The sequence below is a fragment of the Puma concolor genome, chromosome B4 (assembly GCF_028749965.1).
Source record: "Puma concolor isolate L17-30 chromosome B4, mPumCon1.1.hap2, whole genome shotgun sequence".
NCBI lineage: Eukaryota > Metazoa > Chordata > Mammalia > Carnivora > Felidae > Puma > Puma concolor.
In genome coordinates, this window is record NC_141673.1 from 83,040,970 (window position 1) to 83,068,683 (window position 27,714).

At 37.0% G+C, this 27,714-nt stretch overlaps 1 protein-coding gene across 7 annotated transcripts in view; it reads left to right on the plus strand.

The window, feature by feature from the left end:
- Nucleotides 1–27,714, plus strand: part of ITPR2 (inositol 1,4,5-trisphosphate receptor type 2) — a 515,364-nt gene that overhangs the window by 216,960 nt on the left and 270,690 nt on the right. For all 7 annotated transcript variants that reach the window (XR_015253713.1, XM_086713794.1, XM_025930361.2 and 4 more), the window contains 7 exons: nucleotides 3,297–3,386; nucleotides 3,504–3,629; nucleotides 6,665–6,787; nucleotides 7,418–7,618; nucleotides 9,476–9,727; nucleotides 13,336–13,461; nucleotides 26,266–26,394. Coding sequence is in view for 6 of the 7 variants with exons in the window: in XM_086713794.1 (XP_086569920.1) it covers nucleotides 3,297–3,386; nucleotides 3,504–3,629; nucleotides 6,665–6,787; nucleotides 7,418–7,618; nucleotides 9,476–9,727; nucleotides 13,336–13,461; nucleotides 26,266–26,394 (1,047 nt within the window). In the remaining variant the exon portion in view is untranslated. The remainder of the gene's footprint in view (nucleotides 1–3,296; nucleotides 3,387–3,503; nucleotides 3,630–6,664; nucleotides 6,788–7,417; nucleotides 7,619–9,475; nucleotides 9,728–13,335; nucleotides 13,462–26,265; nucleotides 26,395–27,714) is intronic.

The window sequence follows — 27,714 nt, forward strand, 5'->3', positions numbered from 1 at the left end:
CTTAAATATACCTGCCAAAGCTTTGCCAGTATTTTCAACGGATTTTTTTTTTTTTTTTTTTTTTATAAAGGTGACATATATCAGAAAGATCTCCTTTCCACCCTAGGAGATTTGTCATTCTTTACTCTTGTAATATCTTAATCCTAGTTTGTAGTACAAACTTGGTTGTCTTTAATTTTCTTCTCTTCCAGAAAAAAAAAGAACATGGCCTTTTAAAAATTCAACCTCCACGTTTAAGAGACAAAAGAAATTTAATTACATTTCTAGCTTTCGCAATTTCAATTTCTCATCAATCGTTTTTGCTATCAAATAGAAACTCTGTCTCATTCTCTGACCTCCTGTCTTTTTCTATCTAAATGGTTTCCATTCATATCAGCAGTTGGGCTCCTTCCCTCTTCTGCACTGGCTTCACTTACATATATAGCTTGACACTTCCTCCTACAACTTTTTAGGATTTACTTAGTGACGTCTTGTAGACAGTCTCTCTCGCACTCTTTTTTCTCTTTTATTTACCTGTGGTGGAGGTTGGACTGCTTTCCTTTCCCTCCTGGCACCTATCTATTCTAGGATAGATAGATAGGTGATACCATCCTACAATCCAACAGCAACCTTGTGAATGCTTCTGTTCCCTATCTGTTACTTTCCGCAATTATAATACTATTGAGTGAAAGAGATAAGGTGGTCAGAAAGGTAGAAAGTAATCTTGAAGACTATCATGGCATGATAAAGAAAAGAGAGTGGGGTTTAAAGAAAATGGTAGTGAACTACAGAATCAAATGCTAAAGAAAGTTTTGGTAATTGTGAGTCATTGGCACACAAAGCAATTTTAGTACAGTGTGGTAGAGAGTATTCTTTTCTTTTAAAATTTTTTTTAAGTTTATTTATTTATTTATTTAGAGAGAGAGCAAGCAGGAGAGGGACAGAGAGAGATGGAGAGAAAGAGAATTCCAAGCAGGCCCCACACCATCAGCATGGAGCCTGATGTGGGGCTCGAACCCCCGAACTGTGAGATGGTGACCTGAGCCGAAACCAAGAGTCTGGAGCTTAATGGACTGAGCTACCCAGGCATCCCTTATTTTGGAAATGTAGTAGGGGCCATAATCTGAGATGCATGACTTCTTCCAAGGATGGGCATATCACTTAAAAATGGTAGTTTAGCCTCAACTTAGCCATATTTTTAAAGAGGTGAGAATGAATCAGTAGAGAGTAGAAACTGCTCACGCACAGGAAACAGAGATGAAGCAGGGAGAGGAGGCAGGGGAGATGGAATTTTTAAAAGCCATGCATGAGAAGTTTTGTTTTGTTTTGTTTTGTTTTGTTTTGTTTTGTTTTGTTTTGTTTTTTACTCTGAGACCCAGCAGGGAAGGTAGGTTTGTAGATGGTACTGGAATTTGCAGATGGAAAAGAGGAGATATTCATAGCCTCTGTAAAATGGTGAGAGAGGTTATTTGCTAAGGTTGGCATTCAGATTGGGAACCTCCATCTTGGGCAATATTTGCCTGACAAAAGCAAAGGTGAATACAAAGTTTACTAAGACGTGGTGATGGGTCTGCACTGGTAGAGTCACTCCCCTACTTGAAGCCTTTCATCAAAATTCTTTTTTTTTTAAATGTTTATTTATTTTTGAGAGAGAGAGAGATAGAGAGAGAGAGAGAGAGCGCGTGAGCCAGGGAGTGTGGGGGAGGGGCAGAGAGAGAGGGAGACACAGAATCCGAAGCAGGCTCCAGTTTCTGAGCTGACAGCACAGTGCCTGATGTGGGGCTTGAACCCAGGAACCATGAAATCATGGCCTGAGCTGAAGTTGGATGCTTAACCAACTGAGCCACCCAGGCACCCCATCATCAGAATTCTTTGACCAGCACACAAAGGTTTGTCTGTTTGTTTGTTTCTTTTCTTTCTTGGTTTGCATTAATTTTGTGATTTGTCATGGAGATGGCTTTGGACAACAGCTGGAGACAAATGAAATTACATTGGCTGGCTTTGCATATGTTTGTCACTTCTTTTCCCTGGGTTTAGATTGGGGGTCCCCTCTAACTGTGAGAACCCAACACCATCAATATAGTCAGGAGTTCAATGTGTTGTTTGACACAAGTTGGATGTGACATTCATCCCAGTGCCATTTTGTATGTGTTGTAAATCAGGAAGGTAATCAGGCGCCACTCTACTAATTGGTCTCTCTACAGGATGCACGGACAGTTCTTGCCTTTCTCTATACACTATTCTGTGTGTTCTTTCTGCAGAGCCCTTTGGCTGCAGTGACCTCTTCACTTAACAAGTGCTCCTCTACCTCCACACATCTCTCATACTTAAATAAATTTCATCTTTCAAGACCTTGGCTTCAACTTGACCTCCTTCATAAAGCTGTCTAAAACTATAGTTTTTCTCCCTTTCCCTTTCTGAATAGTGAATTCTGCTCAGTTCAAATCTTTATTTTCATGTTTTCCCAGTTTTCCTAATTAGACTGTACTGTTCATGTGGGAAGGACCACATATTCTATTTCTTTTCGATCTGTTCATCTTTGTCTGTTACCAGGCATGTGTGAAATCTTAATAAATGTTCACTTATTAAATTATTTGTGACATATTTTATTTTTATTTAATGATTACGAGAGTTGATATTTAAAATATGTCACTCCCTATCTTTGTGTTTTTATTGTACTGCTACAAATAATTGTTGTCACAATGAAATATTTTGGTGTTTTGGGACCACTTAGTAAGCTTTATTAATTTATTAATTTAGAATATTATTTTTAATTTAAATTTTATTTTCTTTTCTTCATTTTCATGGTTTTTTACATGCTTTGCTGGCCCCAAGTCATGACTCTTAAGGATGTCATGGTAACCTGGCAGAGAATTCTTGGGTTAAAGTGTTCTTTCCTTCCATTCCTGCAGTGTTTTTTCAGCTGTTATGATATGATTCTTCACTCTTTTTTTCCCTGTAGTTTATCCCTGATGATGAAATTGCACATTTTATGCCCTGGATTTTTACTATTCTTTCTCCTATAGGCAATATAAAGCAATGACATATCTGATATGTTTAGCATAAGGAAATACACTGATAATGCTATGTGTATTATCTTTTCCTTTTTAACTTAACTCTTTAATTATCAGTAATACTGTTTATCTTGTAATTTGGTGGTTATTGGGAAATGGTAATTTGCATGACTCTTTCAAACCGAGGAACTTTTTATGGGATAAAAAAGTACAAAGGAAACATTTAAGAACATTTTATAATATACTCATTATTTATCACAAAGTTATATATGGGATAAAAATGCATACTTGTGTTTGTTTTAGGAATCAAGCATTTTAAGTCCAGTTCAGGATGGAACAAGGAAACCTCAGATTGACAGCAATAGGGGTAATAACTACCGGATCGTGAAGGAGGTCAGCAGATGTCCACCATTTTTATATGGGCTTATGTTTGCATGGCAAATAATTTTTGCTTGTGTATCATATTTAATATTATATCTTTTATATTTAATGCTTTTCCTCTTTTTCAAGATTTTGATTAGACTAAGTAAACTCTGTGTACAGAATAAAAAGTGTCGGAATCAACATCAACGATTACTGAAAAATATGGGAGCCCATTCGGTGGTGTTGGATCTTCTGCAGATACCCTATGAAAAGGTTAGTTCTTAGTTACTTAAAAAAATTTTTTTTTAACTTTGATATGATCTGCTATCATATATAGCAAAGTTACAAGAATTTTTTTCCCTGAACTACTTGAAAGTAAGTTGCCGATCTGATCAGCCCTGAGCCCTTTAGCGTGTGCTTCCTACAGAAAGGACATTCTTCTTTCTACATAACCACACAACAACCTTCCAGGTCAGGAAAGAGCATGACACTTTACTGCCACTTAAGCCTCAGTCACTGGTCACATTTTTCTCATCATCTGAAATGTGTCCTGTGTGACAAAAAGGTCCACTTGAGAAACAGGTGCTGTTTGGAGCTCCTATGACATTGACACTTTTGAAGACAGACCAGCTCTTTTGAAAACTGTTCCTTAATTTGGGCCAGCTAATGTTTCCTCATGGTTAGATTCAGTTGTGCATCTTTGGCAGGAACATAACAAGTGAGGCTACATTCTTCCCACCACTTCCTATCAGGAGGTGCATGATTCTGATTTTGATCCCATTACTGATGGTGTTTACTTTGATCACTTGATTAAGGCGGTGCCTGCCAGGATTCTCCACTGTGAAGCACTCATTTTCCCTTGGTAATTAATAAGTATTTTGTGGAGAGGTGCTCTGAAACTAAGCAAATACACCATTCTTCATCAAACTTTCAATTTATTTATTCACTTATTTATTTTGATCAGTATAAACTTGTGGATGCTCTTTATTCAGTAGGTTATTCTAGGCTTCTCTAATTATCTATTTGATTCTCAAATTGTCCCCAGTCTGCCCACTGGGACTCCTCTGAATTAGCTTCTCTGTCCTCTAACATGCCACATCATTCTTTGAATAGTTTCTTGCTTTTTGCACCTTAAAACGTTCCAAGGTCACCTTGCATTTTTCTTGTTCCAGCTCTGGAGTCAGCCATTTCTTTAAGTGGCCCTGCTTCTGTTTGGGGAAGTATGTGTTTAGAAGCAAAGTTCTGAAAATTAAGTGTACTTACTGCTTTTGGGGTTTTGTCCCTCTAGGCTCTCTAGATAGACAAATCCAGGGAACATACGTGTGTATTGAAACAGTTACCCATGTCAATACTTTGTAATAGCTAATCTTCCATCACTGCTATTGCCTACTACTCCATGTGGACACCCTCCGCACCTCAGGCTCTGACAACCCCCCACGCCAGGGTGGATGCCCCTTTATCTCTCAAGCACCACCATACCCTGCCAGGCCTCTCCTGGTGCATATGTTCTCCTGACTTGGACTTTCACTCCTTATGTAGGCTTGCTCCCCTATTCAGCTTACTTTTTAACAGGTAAACTTATAAATTCTATCATTCCTTGGGTGGCATAATTCATTCAATGCATAGAATGCAATACAAGATTTATTGAAAGGCAACAAAAGGTATTAAATCCTCAGCATTTATTATCCAAATTATTTCATCTTTGATATTGTAACGTGGGCATTGGACATGTGATCAAGTCCCCTTTTTTTAATAACATATCTGTAGCATTCAGTATTTTACTACTATGTTATGTTTATAGATTGATTTGTTCAGTTTTAAGAGCTGCCTTGTTCAGAAACATAAAAAGAATAAGATGAGAGTTTCAAAGAAATGTCAGATACGGTAGTTCTGGCTCTGGTGTTCTATACTGGCCAGCTTTTCAGTGGGAATTGGGTATTCCTGTGGCTGAAGTCTCTTTGATGTCTTTCATCTATCCCTGGATTACACAAGTGAAGGAAAGTGTTAGTAGATTTTGAATTAAAATTTTCTATTTTTCAGTTAGGAATGAAGTTTTTTTTGTTTTATTTATTCTCCAGTTAAGTATGAGGAAATGGGTCTATTAATGATCATAGGCTGTTTAGTTAGTTATAGATAGCATAAACTGTATACTCTTAGATTAGGAAAAACAGAAAACATTAAATTATTTATTAAAACTACTACTGAAAATATGAGTACATTATGTTTCTCTGACACTGCCTACATGACAGATCGGATAATCAACTACCCAGAAAAAACTTAGGTGGTTCCAGTGATATTGCTGAAAGACCACTTTTGAGAAGAGAACTTTGTATTCTTTGTGAATTTCAAGACTTCCTTTCTTATTGAGATTCCTATAAGGGAATGATAGTGTTGTGGGACTTTGGAAAATGACAGTAAATAAGGAAAAGAACTTATGAGTACATGTGTTAAGACAGAGGGGGACCCAAAAAAGACTGGGGAAGGGAGGGAGGGGGTCAGAGAGCAAAGAGGAACAGGAAAACAAAGAGATGGAAATAAGAGACAAAGTACATAGCAAAAAGGTGAGGGCAGAGAGCAGGGGAGGGGGAAGTAGAGTTGAGATGAGGTCAGAAATATATATATATATATATATACATAAATAGAAATTTATGGGTGGGAATGGAGGAAAAGTGAGTGGAGAGAAGAAAGAGAGTAGGGACAAGGCAAGAGGATGAGAGATGAAGGATGCTGGGAAAAACAGTAGGAAGGGAAGAGTTTGGGAAGGAGAAGAATCTAGAAGGTGGGAAAGAGGAGGCAGCAAGAAAAAGGAATATCCAGATACATGGAAGTACTGGGAAAGAGAGCAAGTCCAAGAGAAGGGAGGGGTAAGAGGGATTTGGGGTAAAGCGGAGAGGAGGGAACAGAGAGGTCAAGGGGCCAGAGAGAAAGGAAGGCAGGACAGGTGAGCTGTGGGCACAGAGGCAGGGGAGGAAGATGCAGCTGTAGGCAGACTTGGGTGAAGGCAGTGAACAAGCAGGAAGGCTGGGGACCAACTAAAACAAAGAGGGGTTGAGAGTGTGGAGCAGAACAGGTAATAGAAGGAGAAATAAAGAGAAGGTAAGAAACATCTAGAAGATGGTGGAGGTGGGGGGTGGTAACAGTGAGGTAACCTGGAGAGGTGTAGAAACAGCAAGAGCACAGAGGAGGGGGAGCAAAGAACAGTGGCAGAGAGGAAAAAGAATACATGTGGGAAAGAAGGTTCTTTTACATAATATTTGGTATTATGGTATGTTTGTTTCTTCATATCATTGCTACTCTCTCGCTTACAGAATGACGAAAAGATGAATGAAGTGATGCATCTGGCCCACACGTTCCTGCAGAATTTCTGTCGGGGAAATCCACAGAACCAAGTTCTCCTTCACAAACATCTCAATTTGTTTTTAACTCCTGGTGTAAGTATTTTAGTGACTTCTAATATTTATAGAAAAGTGCCCATCAAATTTGTTTTAGCAGCATTGATGAATGGAATTTTATTAGCCTTTGCCACCTTATTTTTTCCTCGTAGGGGTTCTCTCCCTAAAAGTGAATATGTTTTATTTCCATTAAGGAAACATTTACAGACACTTGAAATATTACATGAATTTTACCTGAAAGTGACAACTTCCTTTATATTTATATAGTTTAATGTTAGGGAAAAAATATGGTAGAACAAAGATCTAACTGCAATGCCCTGAGTGAGATAAATATGGAAAACTCGAAGGTAGAATTAACTCTGTAAAATGCGTGTTGGCGGATCCTGGGGAAGAGCTAACTTTGAGTAATAATTAATCTCAAGAATACCATTGCCAACATGCTGACCTTTATGACAATCAACTCCTTCTTCCAACTAAATTCCTTTGTGAGCTCAGTTTTCTTTTAATGGTGAATGATCTCACTGCATTTCGTAGAAGACTTGCACAGGAAACCCACTATGGCTTTGCATAAAGTAGAAAACTGATCACAAGCAGGGAAATTAGCCTAAGTAGAGTAAAATAGAAAATTGATCGTGTCAGAATTACAAGGGCACATTCCTCTCTGGTTAGCTCCTTGAAGCAGAAACCATGCGGCACATCTTCATGAACAATTACCATCTCTGCAATGAGATCAGCGAGAGGGTAGTACAACACTTTGTGCACTGCATTGAGACACATGGCCGCCACGTGGAGTACCTGAGGTTTTTGCAAACGATTGTAAAAGCAGATGGCAAATATGTGAAGAAATGCCAGGATATGGTAATGACAGAGGTATGTTCTCAGTTTGCATTTTAAGCAGCTTCCCAGAAATAATGGGCTCAAGTAGGTGTTTTCTGTGAATGTATAGTGTAGAAAACCCCCCACAATAAAGGTTTGGAAAACAATTGAATCCTGACGACTTCAGCAACAAATATATTTTGTTTAGATCTAGTGAAGGAACATAATGTATGTTGATTTTATAATTCTCCAAGAGTTTAGTTTTCTTTTTGATCCTTAATGAATTTATGTATTTTAAATGGCAAAATTGTATGAAATGTTATCATTTAGAAGGGAAGCGATACATTTTATATTTAAAATTTTTTCAATATGTAACAACAATGGTTTAACCTTTGCTTTCCCACTGCCTTTTGATACTCTGTTCCTCAAATATAGAATGGATATTCTCTGCTACCATTTGTAGAAAGGTTTGAAGGGAATTAAATTAATTAATAGAAATTATCCATTGGTGATTTATTATAGGTAGAACCGTAGGCATTTAGAGTAAGTTGAAAATTTAAGAAACTCAAATTGTTGAAGTACCTCATTTATTTTGCCCTCTTCATTGTGATGTTTGACATTGAGTGAGGTTTATGCAATGAATAAGTTACTCACCAGGAACCAAGTGGTACTTTGGAGAAATTGAGCCCATTTGGGTAAATCATTTCTCTGTGACCTAATGGTTCTCTAAAGGCCTATATGGATTAAGGCTGCTTTCAACCATGGCGACTAAACAGTCACGTAATAGATTATATTGATATGAGGGGATTTTCATAATTATATACTTTAAACTTGGGAATGGGGGGAGACTTCTATATTGACACGATGTGATCCCTCCTGCCCCATAGAAATCTTAAAATTACTTCAGCCTAAAGCCTTAAATTTTTTTATATTTATTTATTTATTTTGAGAGGGGGTGGGGGGAAGGGGCAGAGAGAGAGAGAGGGAGACCCAATCCAAAGCAGGCTCCAGGCTCTGAGCTGTCAGCACAGAGCCTGATGTGGGGCTCAAACCTGTGAACCATGACATCATGACCTGAGCTGAAGTTGGACGCTTAACCAAGTGAGCCACCCAGGTTCCCCTCTCTTTTTTTAAGTGTTCTTTTTCTCTCATCTCCACTTTTACCTCCATTCCCTATTGCTGCCCATGACACATGGAACTTCCAGATTCTTGTTGAGCTGCATTTGGCTCAAAGTACTTGCTTTTTGTTTGTTTGTTTGTTTGTTTATTTTTGAGCAAGAGAAAGAGTGCAAGTGGGGGAGGGGCAGAGAGAGAGGGAGACACAGAATCAGAAGCAGGCTTCTGGCTCTGAGCTGTCAGCGCAGAGTCTGATGCGGGGCTCTAACCCACGAACTGTGAGATCATGACCTGAGCCGAAGTCAGACGCTTAACAAATTGAGCCACCCAGGTGCCCCAAGATACTTGCCTTTTTATTCTGTCACTATTGAAGGGAGTGGAGATATTTTATTCTGTTTTACTAAGATTAGACTTATGAGATTTCTCATGTCTTTGGCAACGGCATCTTCTATTTGAAGTAGAGGAAAGTAAGTTTATTCAAATATTTTGCAGGTTTAATTTCAGGGGGTAACTCACTGGTGAATGATTAACTATCATCCATGTCATTTAATTCTTGTCCCTATCCATCGTCCCCATATCTCCCTGGCTGGTTTTGATAGTATTCATAAATAATCACTTGGCGCATGACCAGAATCTTTTTACTACTCTGTCTTGGTATAGTTATGCTTTTGCAACATTATTTGTGTTTTTACAAAGAGATGCATGTATTTCCAGATAGACCAAGCCTTTAGAAATAACTGCACAGATGAACATTCGATTTGGACTGCTATGTAGATTCTCTTATTATCGTTTCAGTTGATAAATGGGGGTGAAGATGTGCTGATATTTTACAATGATAGAGCCTCATTTCCCATCCTTCTCCATATGATGTGTTCAGAGAGAGACCGAGGGGATGAGAGTGGCCCCTTAGCTTACCACATCACGCTGGTGGAGTTGCTGGCAGCATGTACAGAGGGGAAAAATGTCTACACTGAAATCAAGTGCAATTCCCTTCTGCCCTTGGACGACATAGTAAGGGTGGTGACCCATGATGACTGCATCCCTGAGGTAAGCCTGGCAAAAGCTTAGCAGCCATGGAATTGTTATTAATATAAAGTCCATAAGTGCCGAAGTCCCCATACTATTTATAACGAGATAACGTATTTAGTCAAGAAATTGTACTCAGCTATGTAATTAGAAAAATTTTAAAGGGCATAAAAAGTTTACTTTTTTAGTTCCACAAGAAGCTATGAAAGATGATACATTTTTCAAAGTAGAGACACTGTTGGTTTACTGGGAGCTACTATAAGAGTCTCTTAAATTCTAAGTATGTCAATATGGTAAAACAGATTTACTTGTAACCTGTGGTATGTTCTTGAGAATGTAATAAATGCTCCATAAATAATTCACAGTCATCAATAGGAGAGGCCAGGATGGTGCAGCAGTATCATCTATTAGACTCTGTAGGTTTACCTTGCTTTATGGAATAAATGCATTCATGGAAATATGGACATGCATTTTGCTTTATTCACACATCTGTTTTTTGCTCTCTGTCCTTCTTTGGCTGATAATAGGGAAAAAAACTTGTTAAAAACTGGTTGTCTGCCAACAGGATTAATGAGGCTTCCAGGAATGTATATTGCAATAATTTCTTTTTTTTCTACTGTTGTATTGCTGCAAAGTTCATTAATGTGTGATGCATTGAATATGATAGAAGTCCAAACATTTTTTTTTAAAGAATCAGGTTGTAGCAAAAAGTTTATGAAGAAAAATAACAGTGCCCTGCTTGTCCCATCCACCTTTCTTCCTTCCTTTTTCAATTCTTCCCTCCCGTCCTTCCAATCAGTTTTACTTTTTATTTTTAATTTATTTTTTAAATTTACATCCAAGTTAGTAAGCGTATAATGCACTAATGATTTCAGGAGTAGATTCCTTAATGCCCCTTACCCATTTAGCCCATCCTCCCCCCCGACAACCCCTCCAGTAAACCTCTGTTCTTCATATTTAAGAGTCTCTTATGTTTTGTCCCCCCTCCCTGTTTTTATATTATTTTTGCTTCTCTTCCCTTGTGTTCATCTGTTCTGTGTCTTAAAGTCCTCATATGAGTGAAGTCATACTATATTTGTCTTTCTATGACTGACTAATTTCACTTAGCATAATACCCTCTAGTTCCATCCACATAGTTGCAAATGGCAAGATTTCATTCTTTTTGATTGCCGAGTATTACTCCATTGTATATATATACCACATCTTCTTTATCCATTCATCCCTCGATGGGCATTTGAGCTCTTTCCATACTTTGGCTATTGTTGATAGTGCTGCTCTAAACATCGGGGTGCATGTGTCCCTTCAAAATAGCATCCCTGTCTCCTTTAGTAAATCCAAACATTTTAAGTCAGAGTGACTTAAGAATGTGTTAGATTAACTTCCCTACTTCCAACTAGTGCTATGTAGTGATGAACTTAAAAATATATTTTTGTGAAATTTTGTGGAATTATTGACACTTCATATGAAAGGTACTTCATGCTTTGATTGGTTTGAAAGAAGATGGCAAAGAAAGGAAACATAGTGTAGTGCTTAAATTCATGGCTTCTGTCTTTATTTGAGGCCTGATGCTGACTGTGCTTCTTCCCACATGCAGTTCTTTCTGACCACACCACTCTGACCTCTTATATTCACCTACCTTGCTCCTCTTCATCCTTCTTGATTCAAGCATTACTTCTTTAAGGAACACTTCCCTGGCCTCCCATAGTAGATAGAGTCTATACGAGTCTACAATCTGAAATTTGGCCTTTGGATTTTGTTAACACATGGCTATAGCCTTCACATCCGTTCTCAAGATTATAAGCTTGATGAGAATAGCAACTAAGTTGTTTCTATTTACCATTATATTGTCTGAACCTAAGTCTATACTTAATAAATATGTTATGAGGGGCATCTGTGTGGCTCAGTTGGTTGAGTGTCCAACTCTTGATTTTGGCTCAGGTCATGATCTCACGGTTTGTGAGATGGAGTCTTGTGAAGGGCTCAGTGCTGACAGTATAGAGCCTGCCTGAGATTCCCTTCCTCTCTGCCCCTCCCCAGATCATTTTCTCTCTCAAAGTAAATAAATAACATTTAAAAAATATATGTTTTGAGTGAATGAATGAATGAAAGAATGAGTCAGAATCCTGGATCCGTTACTTCTAGCTGTGTGACTGATTCCAACAGGTTACTTAACCTTTCTGATCTTCAATTTCCACAACTTTATTTTATTTTGTTTTGTTTATTTTACTTATGTAAGTAATCTCTGCACCCAGCATGGGGCTTGAATTCATGACCTGAGATCAAGAGTTGCATGCTCTTCTGACTGAGCCAGCTAGGTGCCCCAATTTCCACAATTTTTAAGTGAAACAAGGATAGTATATATCTGAGAGGATTGTTGGAGGATTAAATTAAGTAAGGTATTACTTACAAAATGCTGAAGGTGTTTGGCATGCAGCAAACCATGGATAAATATAAGCTGCTGTCAAGATGATTATGATAATGCACTGAATGGTTCTGATGTCTCCTTTCCTATAATCAGTTCTTGACACAGGCACCCTGTCACTGAAGGTTTGTTTTTGACCAGAGTCAAGTAGAGATAAGCACTGAAGCCATGAAAGCTGGCTCTGTATTCCTTATGGTTCTAAGTTGGATTCAATGAATCCTTGAAATTGTTTACATGATTTTGTATTTTATATGCATTTTTGAGGGAGGTTTATAGCACACATCACATTTTCATCAAAAAGAAAGAAAGAAAAGAACAGAAAAACTACTGCCCTACACACTTTAGAAGCACTATATGTTGGTGAGATTCAGTCCTTTTTGAGGCATTTTGTTAAGTATGGAAAAGAATTCTACTACATCTTAAAATAATGTAATTTTTTTATAAACTGTGAGCCTGTTTCTTCTCAGAAATAGTAATTTAAATATTTCTGAATGGCAATAACATATTATTTAATGAATACATTTAAACATTATATTAGAACCCTCTTGGTTTCAAAATATAGAGACCTATCTTAAATGGTTTAAATAAAAAAAAGGGAATTTTATTGGCTCTTGTATTTGGAAATTTGAAGGATAGTTCTTCTGGTGGGTCAAGATATTCAAACAATGTCAGAATTCTTCCATCTCTTGGTCCCTTTTCCTTTGTGGTTTTGCATCGTTCTCCTGAGCTTGTTTGTCCTCCACACGTCTGGAGAAGATGGCTTCTTGGAATTCAGGTTTACCTTGTTCTACTTTAGTAATAGAGAGAGAGAGAGAGAGAGAGAGGTGGAGGGGAGGGGGAATGACAGAGATGGAGAGAAAGAAAGAGAGAGAGAGAAATGGGGAGGGAGAGGAAAGAAGACAGGGAAAGGGATCACATTTGACTCTCAGTGTCTCAGGTACAATAGACTTGGTTTAAGTCAAGTGTACTTTTGCACACCAATCACCGGGCCCAGGGGAACAGGCTCCTAGGTCATGTGTTTACCCTGGGTCAAGGGCTGGAGTGGTTTAGTAAAAGAAGGGAAATGAGAATGCTTTCTAGGTAGAAACAAAACATGCTATAATCCACGATAGTCACTCAGATAGATTTCACTTAACTTGTCGTAATTGGCATTTGAAAATGAACAATCAAGAAAACAAACTTTCTTTTGTATTTGAAACTTGCACAGGTTAAAATTGCTTATGTGAATTTCGTTAATCACTGTTATGTGGACACAGAAGTGGAAATGAAAGAAATCTACACAAGTAACCACATTTGGAAGTTATTTGAGAACTTCTTGGTGGATATGGCAAGGGTGAGTTACACTTCCATCATTAAATAGTACTGCATGTTTAGTTCGGCTGTTGGTATATATTTTGACAAGGTGGTATCAAAGATCTGGATGAAAACTTGGAATTAAACTCGCCAACTTTGGATGTAATCCATTACATTAAAAAAGGTGTGATTGCATTTCACAAGATTGTGACATTTAATGAGTTCATATGCACAAAATACCCAGTATAGTGTGTGTAGCAACAAAGAGTTCGTTTTTACTTTTAAAACTGACTATATCATTTTGTTATGAAATGGAATTTTAGTGGCATTTTTACAGTGGTTAGGAAGATATTGGCAGAGGTCAATTTGTATTCAACCTCTTAACATGGGTGCAATTATGAACCATAGACGGAAGAGATCTTGGGAAGCCTTGACCCATGCTTTCAGACAGACAGGTACTTGACCAGACTACCCAGGGCTTAGCATTGCTCAGTGTTGCCTATTCAGAATTTTCTTTGGGAGAGTGCTCCAGTAATTGAATCATCTGGTATTTTCACTTGTCAGTCAAAATATCTCTTGCTTTTTACTGAGTCCATTTCCTCTTGTTTGACTTTTGGTGGGGATTGGAGAGGACATGTGGAGCTGGTTGACATTTTCTAGATATTGTCCAGCATATGGTTTTGAGTAAAACTGAGTAAATGAATGCACAACTGAAGAAAGGAAGGAAGGAATCTTCTTTATAGACAGCACTTAATTTCATTTAGTTTATCTTAGGCCCTCCCCTGCATTTTGGCATGTTGAATTGTCAAAACATACAGGTTCTATTATGTTAGTATTTTTTGATCTTCTCTAGTTTTCCTTTGAAGTTATGGGATATAATGTTCAAAGAGTTGCACTAATAGAAGATAGTATATAGATAATGCCTAGAACTATGATGACTTATGGCGGACTGGCCCAGTGCTTTGGCTCTCTGCATTCCTGAGTGCTTTATGCCTCATTTAGATATATTTAGAGGAGAGGGATTAGTGAGGTCCATATTTCCACTGTCTTATAAGAATGGATGCTGAATGTTATCCACTAGCTAACTGCCTCCATACAACCCTTTCTGGAAGGAGAGAAGACAAAGGGGGTATGATAAAGCATTGAGACAGACTCAGACATCTGAGAGTAATCTTGGAAAATAAAATAAATCATTATTATTCCAGTCCAGGAACTCTTTTATTTAGTCAGAGTTTGCAGGTGAAGTGTGCTTGTTTTACCTTGGATGTGGTGTGGGATGAGCCAACTCTACTATGTTCAAGCACATGTGGAGTAAGGCAGTTCCGATTTGACTTCATTTCTATAGAATGAAAAGCCACTCATTACCTTTGTCAGGTAAACCAGCACCTGTGGAGAAATCATCTTGTTTTACACAGGACTTTCGTACCACTCATATTTACCCCTGTGTCCTAGAGAAAGCCCTTGTGTCTGATTGGCTGCAAGTATCTCTAGAGACCTTGAAGTAAAGGATGGTTTATATGCCGATGACTGAGCTTTAAAACTGCGCGTGCAGGAAGATATTAAAGAGATTATAGACTGATTTGCAGAGTTGCACAGTGCCACGGACTAAAGATAAGCTTGAAAAGACCAAGGTCACATTCTAGGTGGCATGAACTGCAAAGCTAAAAGGATTTTTATTTTTTAAACCATAGAAAGCTGATGGTAACTGCCACTGGTTATGCCACCTTGGAAACACTCTTTTCATTGATGTGTTTGTAAGGCTAAGACCTATATATTCTTTTTTTGTTTGTGTGTTTTCAAAGCATGTGCCTGCTAGGAAACATTTTTATTTTAACTATTTTGATTAAGTAGACAATTAATGTTATTTGTTATAAAGCCTTGAGGGGAGTTTTGAGATCTTTTTAGTTTATTCACTCATTATGTCTAACCACAACAGCTTATCTATATTGCAAAAAGCATTGTTTTTTTTTTTTTTTTTTTACCTTCTTGTTTTCCTCTTATTTATATTTTAAAACAGCAGCTGTCTTATCCCCTCACCAAGAACGACAAAGAATCACCCTTCCTATTTCAGGGAAGGGACAGGAAACCTGACTTTTCCATAACTGGGCTCTTTCTCCTCTTGAAGAAAAATTAAGGAGCCACCTCATACTCAAATTCAAACACAAAAATTTGTTAAAATAAGGAGAATGTGGCCTTCTAGGCAAATTTCTAGTTGAGTAGATCAGTAGTTCTTAAGCTTCGGTGAGCATCAGAATTACCTGGAGAGTTTGTTAAAGCACAGATTACTGAGCTCTACCCCAGAGTTTCTGATTCAGTAGATGTGAGTCTTTTCATTTTTAACAAGTTCCCAGGTGATGCTGAAGCTGCTGGTCCAGGGGCCATACTTTGGGAACCATTGCAGTAGAATATAGTAGTGTAAGAGTAGGTACTTTAGAGGCATTAGGCAGACCAAAGTTCAAGTCCAGATTCTGCCTCTTCCCAGCTCAGTTCCCTTGAGCAAAGTACTTACTCCTCTGACTCTGAGTTTCCATATTTGTAAAATGAATACAATAACACATTCCTTATAGGGTTACCAGGAGGATTCAATGTGATAATGTGTATAAGGCTCTTAGCACATGTGTGGCACTTACTAAGAGTGCTGGTAACATCATCTATTCCATCCAAATTATGGCAACATCACTGCGATTATTATAAGGTTATACGTAGCCTTTAAAGCAATTGCAACAATCTTCCTCAATACCTATACCAAATAGTAATGTTGAGGTTGACCAAAAGGAAGACCATGCAGTGCAGGCGAGAGCCAGAAACCATGCCCGTGAAGGAGGACATGCACAATACTGGCTTGGCATAGAGATGGGCTAAATTCAGATGTTCCCATAAAGTGATGAAGTCCTAGAGCAGCTGATTCGCATCAGTGAGAAATGGTGGAGGGAATCTGGAGGGAAAGTATGTGGCAACTTGGGCCTAAAGAATCATAGGATCTTAAAGTTGGAAGAGACTGGCAGTCGTATAGTTCACAGTCTTCAGCACCTGCCTGTGTATGTATTTCCAGTAACAATGATCTCACTATTTTTTTTTTTTTTTGAGACAACTGGTTTCATTATTGCATAACTTTAATTGTTAAAGTTAATAAGATTAATTTGCTAGCGTGGGGTGACTTGCCTCGCTAGGAGCAAGAGCTGGGAAGTCTGCTATGGCCTAATCCAGTGCTTTTTCCCTAACAGCTCCTCAGATTTGTTATGACAGCTCATGTCTTTCAGTGGTGCCTCTTCTGGTATGGTTTCTGGGCTCCTTACTCTTTTAGATACACTTTTGGGTTCTCTCTAATTTGTCAGTGTTTTAAAAGTATGACATTTGGACTGGAACCCAGTGTTTCAGGCAGGGTCCGGCCAGCACAAGGCAGATGACTATTTTAGTAGAAGTTTGGAGAACAATCTTATTTAAAAGGCAAATGAAATGAAATATTAATATGGAGAGGCATTCATACCACCTTCCACCTTTCTTTTCATGTTTCTCTGGAGTCATTTGTACCAGGTTCTTTTTGTTTGCTCTTGGGTAAAGCTCTCTAAAGAGTCTTATTTTTTTAAAAAATATTTATTTATTTATTTATTTATTTATTTATTTATTTATTTAAGAGCGTGAGCAGGGGCGATGGGCAGGGGGCGGAGAGAGCATGGAGCCTGACATGGGGCTCGATTCCTTGACCCTGGGATCATGGCCTGAGCTGAAATCAAGAGTTGGATGCTCAACCAACTGAGCCACCTAGGCACCCCTAAAGACTCTTTATTAATATCCTTCATATTCCTGTTTTCACCCCCTTGTCTTTTATCTTGCTAAGACCCATATAAGAAAATCTTTTTGAAAGACCATTTTTAATAAACTGGTGCTATGTTTCACATGCTTAATTCCATTCTGATTTCCTGACAGCATCCGTGTTATGTAAAGACACCATATTTAGGCAGGCAGCAAAGGCATTAGACTCATGAAAAGCTGTTCCACTGTCTTTCACAGCATGTAGTAGCAGCTCACTTTGGTCTATGTTCCAATGGGCTAAAATTGGCATTCGTAGGGCAGAAGTACTTTCCTTTGCAGAGTCAGGGGATTTGAGTCATTATTAGAAAGCACCTTAAGAGGAGTGGACTATGGTCAATGTTAGCTTCAGAGTGTAGTTTTTTCTTCTGAAGAAGTTTCCAATTTTGCTATTAATTTCAAGATTTTTGTAATGACCAATGGTACTCTAAGTGACATATTGGCAGAATGAAATTAGACCAAGAAATAACTTAGAGGCGCATCTAATGTAGTGTTGTGTCATTGTCCCATCAGTCACTGCTTAACAGGACAAATTGGAGTATTTTATTTTCAAATAGTGAGCCATTCCTGCCCGTTACTTAGCTTACCGAATAGGTCGGAAGTAGGAGTAAAGGCGGAATTTATATGTGCTTTGAACCACACTTTCCAAATTCTCTAATTTGACAGAATTGAGTAAGTTTTCTTTGCTTGATAATTTGATTCTAGAGTTTTTTTGTTTTTTGTTTTTGTTTTTGTTTTTGTTTTTTTTTTTGACTTTCTTAAGTTGAAGGAGCCATTGACAAGTCTTATTTTAAAGGGTTCCTTTTGTCTGGCCTTATTAATTAGTATTGCAGGGAAGTGAAGAGTAGAAAGACTCTATAAACCTTATCCTTTGTGCGGCACTTTTCCTTCAGTTGTGATTCTATTTTTCTCCTCAACTTTCAGGCCAAGTTATATTGGTGGTGTGTCCACATGGAATGAATACTTGTTTGGCTATTGTTGATTGATGGTTGCTTGGTCCCTGTGCTGCATTCTACTTTCTGCTCTTCAGATCATTAACAGCATTTATCATAGTTGATAAATACCTTCCTGACATACTTCTTCACTTGACCCTCAGGATATCATTTCCATTCTCTTAGCCTCCCTCCTTATTGCCCACTCTTTCTCAAGTTTAAAAACATTTTTTTTAAGTTTTTATTTATTTTTGAGAGAGCATTTGGCTCAAAGTACTTTTTAATTTTTTTAGTGTTTATTTATTTTTGAGAGAGAGAGAGAGAGAGAGAGAGAGAGAGAGAGACAGAGTGTGAAACGGAGGGTGGGGAACAGAGAGAGGGAGGCACAGAATCTGACGCAGGCTCCAGGCTCCGAGCTATCAGCACAGAGCCTGATGCAGGGCTCGAACTCACAAACCACGAGATTGAGACCTGAGCTGAAGTTGGATGCTTAATTGACTGAGCCATCCAGGCACAACTTTCTTAAGTTTTTTTTTCTCTTTCCTCCAAATCTTTCCAGCTTCTAAATATTGGAATGTGCCAGACTCAAACTTTGGACTTACTCCCTTCTATTTACAATCACTTGCTTGCTGATCTCATCATTCTCCTGTCTTTAATACCAGACTGATTTAATACCTTCTCCTGATGTCTAGTCTCCAACTGCCCGTATGACATCTCCTCTTGGCCATCTAACCTCATTTACCCCTATGTCCCACTAAAAATTAATTCCTTCTCAAGTCTTTTGCATCTCATTAAATGGCAATTCCATGATTCATTCTAGGCATTCAAGCAAAAAATCTTGGTGTTATCTGTAAGTTTTGTTTTCTTATACTCTAAATCCATTCCTTAAGCAAATTCTCCAAACTCTAAAATATTCAAAACGTGACTACTTCTGAACAGTTCTTCACTACCACCTTTCTCCAAGATTAACTCTTGTCTGAATTATTGCAGTAACCTCATCACCTGTTTCCATGCTTTCATGTTTGCCCTCTTTCTTCATCTATTCTCTGTACAGCAGCCATAATGACTGAAAAGGAGAAGAAGAAGAATGTTGGCTCAGGTCACTCCTCTGCTTAGATTCCTCCAAACGTAAAATGTCTACATGATTTGGCTATTCCCCTGTTTACCCTGTGTCCACTTAATTTCCCCTTGCTAGCTCTCTGTTCCATCTACTGGCCATCTTGCTGCTCCTCAAATATGCCAAACACACCTTTCTGTCTGCCTGGGTTGCACTGGTCTTCCAGGTATCTTCAAGACCTCGTTCATGTTCCTACTTAAAGTCTTCCAAGAGCTCTTCACTTACTACCTTCTGTATAGCAGCTTCTTTCCTCTTCTCCCCCCTTCACTTGCTCCAGTTTTCTTCATAGAACTTGTCTCCATATGACATTTTTATATGCATTTGTATTTTTTTCTACTGAAACAAACAATGGGAAGGGGTTTTGTTTGGTTCATTGCTGCACGCCTGACCTAGAACAGGTTCTCACACATAGTAGATAGTATGTATTTGTGGAATAAATAAATAGATGTCCACTGAGGTGAAAAATATTAAAGAGATGAATTAGAAAACAAAATAAGTGTAGCATAGAATTAAATCAATGTATCAATAGAATGAAATAAATAGGCATAAACAGATTTTACATATGTAAGATATTGATATGTAATAAAGAAATTGTTACCCAAGAGTAGGGAAGTGATTAGTTACTTTAAGGGATGAGCAAACTTTTTCTGTAAATGGCAAGGTAGTTAATATTTCAGCTTTTGAGGCCATTATCACAATAGCTATAGCAATTACTAAAGGGAAAGGAGCCACAGACAATATGTAAATGAATGGATATGGCTAAATTTGCCCCTTAGGCTATAGTTTGCTTACCGCTAGATTATTAAAGTAATAATAGGAGCTACATTAAGGTAGTGATTCTTATATATTTAATTCATCGATAGACCTCAGGTACATAGAACATTCTTGGCATGGAATAGGCACTCAACAAAAATCATTGATTTGAACTAAATCAGAATGACATTTGAGGACACTGGCGATGTGGGGTGAAATGAACTCCGCTCCTAACCTAAATCATACAATGGCACAAATTGCAATTAGATTAAGATTTTAGAGATAATGTGGAACAATAAAAATGGATGGAAATATAGGTGGATATTTATCTGTCTTTAGATGAGAAAGTTCTTTTTAAGCATAAAAGCAGTGAATGAGAAGAGCTAAGGAAAATAATAGACTTTTCGCTGTTTGAAAGTTTCAAATTTAAGGACATAAATACATCACGTGCATAAATAAAAAAATAAAAATAGAAAAAGTTACTAAATATTTTTAAAAAGGCCTAAGTGATCTTTACATAAAGAACTTTTATGTATAGGTAAGAAAAGCACTCAAAATCTGATAATGAAATGGTCAAGACCCAGGCATTCATGATTTATAGAGGAGGAAATACAAGTGAACCCCTGAAAAAAATAGTCAACTGCTAATAAGTTTTTAAAAAAACAAAGAAAAATAAGATCCAGTCTCTAACTATCAAAGTTGTAAAGGCAAAAAGATAAAAGTAAAGAGATAATGTTAAATGTTGGTTCACATACTTTGCTGATGAGAATGTAAATTTATGTCGTCTTTCTGAAAAGCATTTTGGTAATACATTAAAAGAAACCTTCATACCTTTTTAATGTGTCAAATAATTTACCTTCCAAGAATCTGTCCTTGGGAAATAATTAGAAATGATATCAAAGATTTATGGTCAAAGAAGTTCAACATGCTTTTATAATAATAGATAGTCGGAAATAGTTTCAAATTTTAATAATAGAGAAATAGTTCAATAAATTATGATATATCTATAAGATTGATGTTATGGAGTCATTGAGATTATTTTTCGAGGATTTTTAATAATGTGGGAAGGTGCTAATGGTTCAATGATGAGTATAAAAAGAATACAAAACTGGTTATCTAGAATAATTTCAGTTATGTAAAATGTACATGGTAGAGCACAAGGATTATAAGAGAGGATTGTAAGAGGTTAATCATGGTTTTATCTAGATTTTTGTATTATGGATAATTTTTTCTTTCCATTTTGTGCTTTTCTGTATTTTTTTCAGGGTTCCTACAATCAATACATACTGATATTAAGAAAAATATTATGTTTTTAAAAGATGAATTTAGAATTCTGAGAAAGCCAACTGAGTGTACGAAATGATGCCTCACCTAAAAAGGATGTGTAAAAAGCAAATGTTTGGAGGTTTTGGCCTCATGAGTGAAGGAATGCAAATGCAAATAAAAATGTGCCATGACCTCAGCTATGCAAAGGAACATGTTTACTGTGAATGAGGAATACAAAAACAATCCTTAGGACTTGTATTCCTTAGTGTCTGTGATCACAATTATGTTACTGACACTAGAGTTGCTCTATCCTACAGGGTAGCAACTTGCCACATCTAAAATTAAATTTTAATTGGGTAAAATTAAATCATATAGAAAATCCTGTTCCTCAGTAGCAAGAGCCACCTTTCAAGTGCCCAATAAGCATGTGCATGGGACATCGCAGAAACAGATCCATCATTGCAGAAAGTCCTAATGGACAGTGCTACTCTAGCATATAATAATGTATTTAACCCCATCTGTCATCTTTGGAAGAGTAGCAGTCACTTTCAGAGCCAAAGGGAGAAGGGACATTCTATATGCAAGGGGAGAAATGTTAGACATAATTATGTCTAGAAATATTGTTTAATATTTGTTTTTCAGCAAATGATTTTATACCTACTATGTGCTGAGGGTCTGCATGTGCAGTGGTGAGCAAGTTAGACTAGTTTCTGGTGTGAGGGGACTTATATTCTACTGGTGAAGACAGATTTTCACTTGCTCTTTCCCCCAGAAACCTCCAGGCCTGTTTCCTCCCTCCCTTCAGTTTTTTATTAAAATGTCACCTTATCCAGAGAGGTTCCCCAAGCAAGTTATATAAAATAGTAATCCTCAATTGTGCCCATTCATCCTGCAGCATGGAAAAGGAGCTTGTACTCCTCCCTGTACAGCCTGACCTTCTTTATTTTTCTCTAGAGTCTTCTATCTGCTCTATTTTCCACTTATATTATGTGTTTATTAGTTTGTCTATTGTGTGTCTTTCCTGGTTAGAAGAAAGGCTCTTCTAGATTAGGGACTTTGTTTTGTTTGGTTCACTGTTCTAACTCCTAATCCAATCTTTAGCTTCCATTTAAATAATAATAGTTTAATAATTTAAACAAATAACTTGAAAATAATAATAGATGGAGTTTGGGATTGTTTTAATATTTTATTTTACAAATATTTTAAAAATAATGACACATGGAATATACCAGAGATATTTAAATAGTGATTAGTGACACGAGCTATAAGACAAACCTCAAGCAACCTAAGAATGAGACAAATTGCTATTCAGTAAGTTTTTGGAGGACAGTTGGATATCAAAATGGGAAAAATTGATCACAATCCATAAGTCAGGTCACTACAACAGCAAACTGCTAGATAGTGTGAAGAGTTAATGGGAGTCAAGATGTGTACAGGGATGGAGAAAGACTAGTAAAAAACTAGAGCAAAATGTATAGCATATCCTTTTCTTTTGTGGAAGGGAGTTTTTCCTTCTTTATATTAAGTAAATAGAAATGATCCAAATAAAAAAATGCTCAGAATTCTGAGTGCTAAGAATTATTTGACACAACGAAATGTAATGGAATGAACATTCTAAATAAAAAATCAGAATGTGAGAATATATGTGAAATGACAATCAAAAACGGCTTACTATGAAAAATATGTTAAAATGATACATACTGTATCAGTCATTATCCAGGTCTTATTTAAAGTGGTTAGAGGATTTGGATCATCTGTACATGACAAAATAGGCATGAAATGATCACATGGGAAGTGCCAGGCCTCATTAGCAATGTCAGAAACACAAAATAACTTTTAGGTGTCATTAAATGGGCAAAATAATGATAATTTACTGGTAGAACAGTCGGTTTCAGCAGGAACCAGATGGCATACTCCAGGAGATGCGGGCAGTGTGTAAAGGACTGAGAAGGCCCGGGGTAGCACCCAGGAACTGGGAACAATGCAAAGCTGTTTGCACCCAGGCCTGGAGGGGCAAGGGCAGTGCCATTGTTACTGGACGCACTGCAGAAGGGCTCAATAGGAGCTGTCCCCAGAGATGCAGACATTGCTAAAGCCTTTGTGAGGAGGAGCTGGGGCTGGAGGCAGAGGCCTGGCAGGCACCTGACTTCCTTCTCTTCCACTCTGTTCTCCTGCTGGTGCCCCGTATCAGTTGAAACCAACCGGAGCCTGAACACAAGAGCTGGTTGGTACTAATGGGGGAACAAAAAGGTTGTTGATAGCATTGTAAATTTATTAATTTAGAGGATCAGCTCACGAACAGTACAAAACGATCTATATATCCTCATCTGGTGATTCTTCTTTTGGTGGAATGTACCCCAAAAATCTGGAAGTAAAAATAATAATTTTGCACAATTCTTTATGGTTGCAAAAAATTTTTAGGGAAATCACACAAAAGACTAGCAAGAAGGAAATAACCAAGAAAATAAGAAAATGATTTGTATTTTTGGTTATATATACCTCAATTTATTCCCCAAATGGATTAAGGCATGATGGTGCATTAAAATGATGGAATAAATATAACCTTTTAAAGTAAGTGTTTCAAGAATGACATGGGATGTGCCTTATAGGAAATAATGGTATGTGAATAATCTGTGCAAATAGATTGAAACTTTGAAAATACATGAATTACACATAAAAGTTAATTTAATGTGATATCAGTTTTTGAATCATTTCCAATCTTTCCTCCAATTGGAATGAGGCAGTAGAAAGAGGTAAAAGGACAGAGAAATACTGTTATATTTTGGGTTCTTTTTTTTCCTGGAAAGTTTTAAAGAATTTTAATAAGAAAAGTGGCTTCTTACATCTCTTCACTATCCATGATATTATAATGTAGGATGCAAGTTTCTAGAGGCACAAAAATTTTATCATTCATATGGAGCAGAAGAAATATCTTGAAAATTTATTTGAATTTCTGGTTCAAATGCATTGAGGAATAGATTCAGATAGTTCTGTAAACCCAGACTTTTCATTACCCAGGATTTTGAGGAAAGTCTTTGTATAGAAATAGATTACTTTTACTAATCCACTGACTAAAGCAAATTTCTGAGAGGCTCTTTAGCAAATGTTTAGTTGCAGGCAATTCAATGTGATACTATAATAGCTCTGGAGAGCCCCACACTATTGTGTGAAATGTCACTGGATTTGGCAGAAGGTTATTTGGGCTAGTAATAATAGAAGTGGTCAGCTACTTCTTCAACTTTAATATATTTTTATCTTACAAATCAGAAAATTTCAGTATAAAAGCCAGTGCTGGGAAGAAACTAAATGAAATAAATCCTACTTCATGTCCATCATGGGAAAACTAATTTTATATTAGTTCTGGGACCACATTCGATTTTAGTCTTGATGTTCCACAAATATAGCCTAACCCAACGTTAACCTTAAATAGTGTAAGAGTGTTTTTATTCTTTCTTATTTTTTCATTTTTAAAATTAATTGATTCATTCATTTCCCAAATATTTACTGACCATGTTGTTTATGTCAGGCATTATGTTATATGCTGGAACACTAACCAAAAGATTACATAATTTAACATAATTTATTTCCTTTAATTGCACTGTTCTCTGCAATAACTGTGAATTAATTCTAATGCAACCCTGTCAGGTAGTTGACACTTAATAGATGAGGGAAAAATGAAGTGCCCTGATGGGAAATGACCTAGAAGGAAAACAATCCCTGTGCTCTTTCTTTTACCTCCACTCGGCAAATACTGTTATTTTTCAAACCAAAACACTGGGACACACGTTTCAGAAAGGAATTTTTCTCTTTCGTGAACTTATTTGTGTGAAAGGTTTTAAAGCAATATCAAATTAGATTATACTTACTTGTTCTTTTGATTAATCACCTTACTGAAAAGAAAAAAATGATGTAGAAATTTGGATTGTGTAAGAACATCTGGAACATCTGGCCACCATATTTCCCCACCATCACTGTGTGAGTATTTAAATGCTGTTACTCTGCCTCAGGTTCTCACACCCTATGCTTTCCCCCTCCCACTTTTTTCTTCTTTTTTTAATATGAAATTTATTGTCACATTGGTTTCCATACAACACCCAGTGCTCATCCCAACAGGTGCCGTCCTCAATACCCATCAGCCACCCTCCCCTACTTCTTTTTATCTTCAAGTTTATTTTTGTTAACCAGCTTTTTTTCATTTGTTTTTAATCATGTATCTTTGCTTTTGCAATTTGTCTCCCCTGACATACTTGGAAATTTGTAGTTTGTGTTACAAATGACCAATTTCTGCCTCATTTAATCATATAGAGCAGGGCAGGAACCAGGCTTATGTTCTTTTTTGATATATCCTTAGCACGTGTATTATCTCTTCTTGCTTAGCTTACATGAAGAAGGAAGCATACAAAGGCACACTTCCATGCTTCCCAGTTAATCTATGGATGAAAAGGTCAAAAGTGTTGGAAAGAGCTTTATCTTTTTTTAGCTTTCTATTTTCCTTGCCAAATATTTTCTCTTGGCATCTCTAATTTGGGCCAGGTATTATTGGTGAAAATATGTAGAGATATAAACCACCATTAATCACATTCACCCCTTTCTTATAATGACTGTTTCCTCTTTGATTCGCTCACATTGTGTACAAGGGTGTCTTCCAGCAAAGCCAAGCTTGGGGACAGAGGGAGAAGGTTGGTGTGCAAGAGTGTGTAGGAGCAGAGCAGGAGGAAGGGGCTGGGGTCTATGAAAGAACTCTGGTCCAAGGATGAAATGACAACCAAACTTAAAGGAACAGCTACAGTAGAATGATAAAATTTTAATAGATTTTAGGTAGAAATGTGTCTGTTTAAAACAACTTTCAAAAGCACAAGAAATGTTATAAACAACAATTTCAGAGCAATTTCTACAAGGTCTCATTATTGAGTTAGCATTCAAAGATGTGATAGGACGTATTGAGTTGTTCTATTTTTCTCTTCAGGTTTGCAACACAACCACAGACAGGAAACACGCAGACATCTTCTTGGAGAAGTGTGTTACCGAGTCAATAATGAACATCGTGAGCGGCTTCTTTAATTCCCCATTTTCAGACAACAGTACCAGCCTCCAGGTAACATAAACAAATACAAAAGCGTTCTGTCGCATGATTTACTTCCCTCGTTTGAGTAGGAAAAAAGTTTAATCTAACCAGGAAGTCATTTCTCACACTTCTGAAGGTTATTTTTCTCTCATATTTTTTATTATTATGCCCCTGAGTTTACCAAACTTTATTTTAAATAAAAAGGCCCCATCTTCTATCTTCAAATTGAATTATTCCTTCTCCCTCTAAGCATAATAGGAATATTCATTTCAGTATATTGGCCGTGTGCCAAATAGTGCAATGAACAGTTCTTTAAATGAATAGGCATTCTGACTCAATAATTCCACTTTAGTAATTTATCCTGAAAGAATTAGCAGGAATTTATATACTAAGATTTTCATTCAAGCATTTATAGTACTTAAAAATTGATATCAACCTTAAATGTCCATGAATAGAGGAATAGCTAAATAAATTATGGTGTGTCTGTAGGGTGGCTTATTACATAGCAATTGAAAATCATGTTTTAAAAGAAATATTTGTGACTAAGGAAAATGATTATGAAGTAATATGAAGTGAAACAGGCCCCAGAATTGCAATATAGGATCATCCAAATCTGAGTGTGTTAAGAATACGGGTGCATGTATACACAGAAAAACTCAGGGAGTAAATATCTTCAAAATCTTGATATTGATTATCTCTACATGGTAGGATTATTGGTGATTTTCATTTCTGTGGTTCCCAAATATGCTACATTGATTGTGTATTACTTTTATAAAAATACCATTTCAGGAGTGGTGGGTTGCTCAGTCGGTTAAGCGTCCGACTTCCACTCAGGTCATGATCTCACGGTTTGTGAATTTGAGCCCCATGTCGAGCTCTGTGCTGACAGATCAGAGCCTGGAGCCTGCTTCAGATTCTGTGTCTCCTTCTCTCTCTGCTCCTCCCCCACTCACGCTCTGTCTCTCTTTCAAAAATAAATCAACATTAAAAAAAATTTTTTTTTAATTCCATTTCAATTATACTTTCTTTAGGGGAAACTTTGAAACTATTAGAACCATATGAAATTGTTTTTGTAGGTCAAAATTATTATCTCCTGTACTTTCATGTCATATGAAACCAAAGTATACAATCAGTCAAACAAGCAAACCCAAAACACCTCCTCTATTTATACTTGGAAATAAACCAGAGATTATTAAAGTAAATACTTAAATTCATGTCATTGGCTTCAATAAATGCCAATTTCTTTCTGATTAAGAATATAGTTAAAATGCAAATAATTGGTTTTCTATAGAGTCTGGCATGGTGCCTGTCACGAGCTGGGTATATAATATTTGTTGAATGAGATATTCT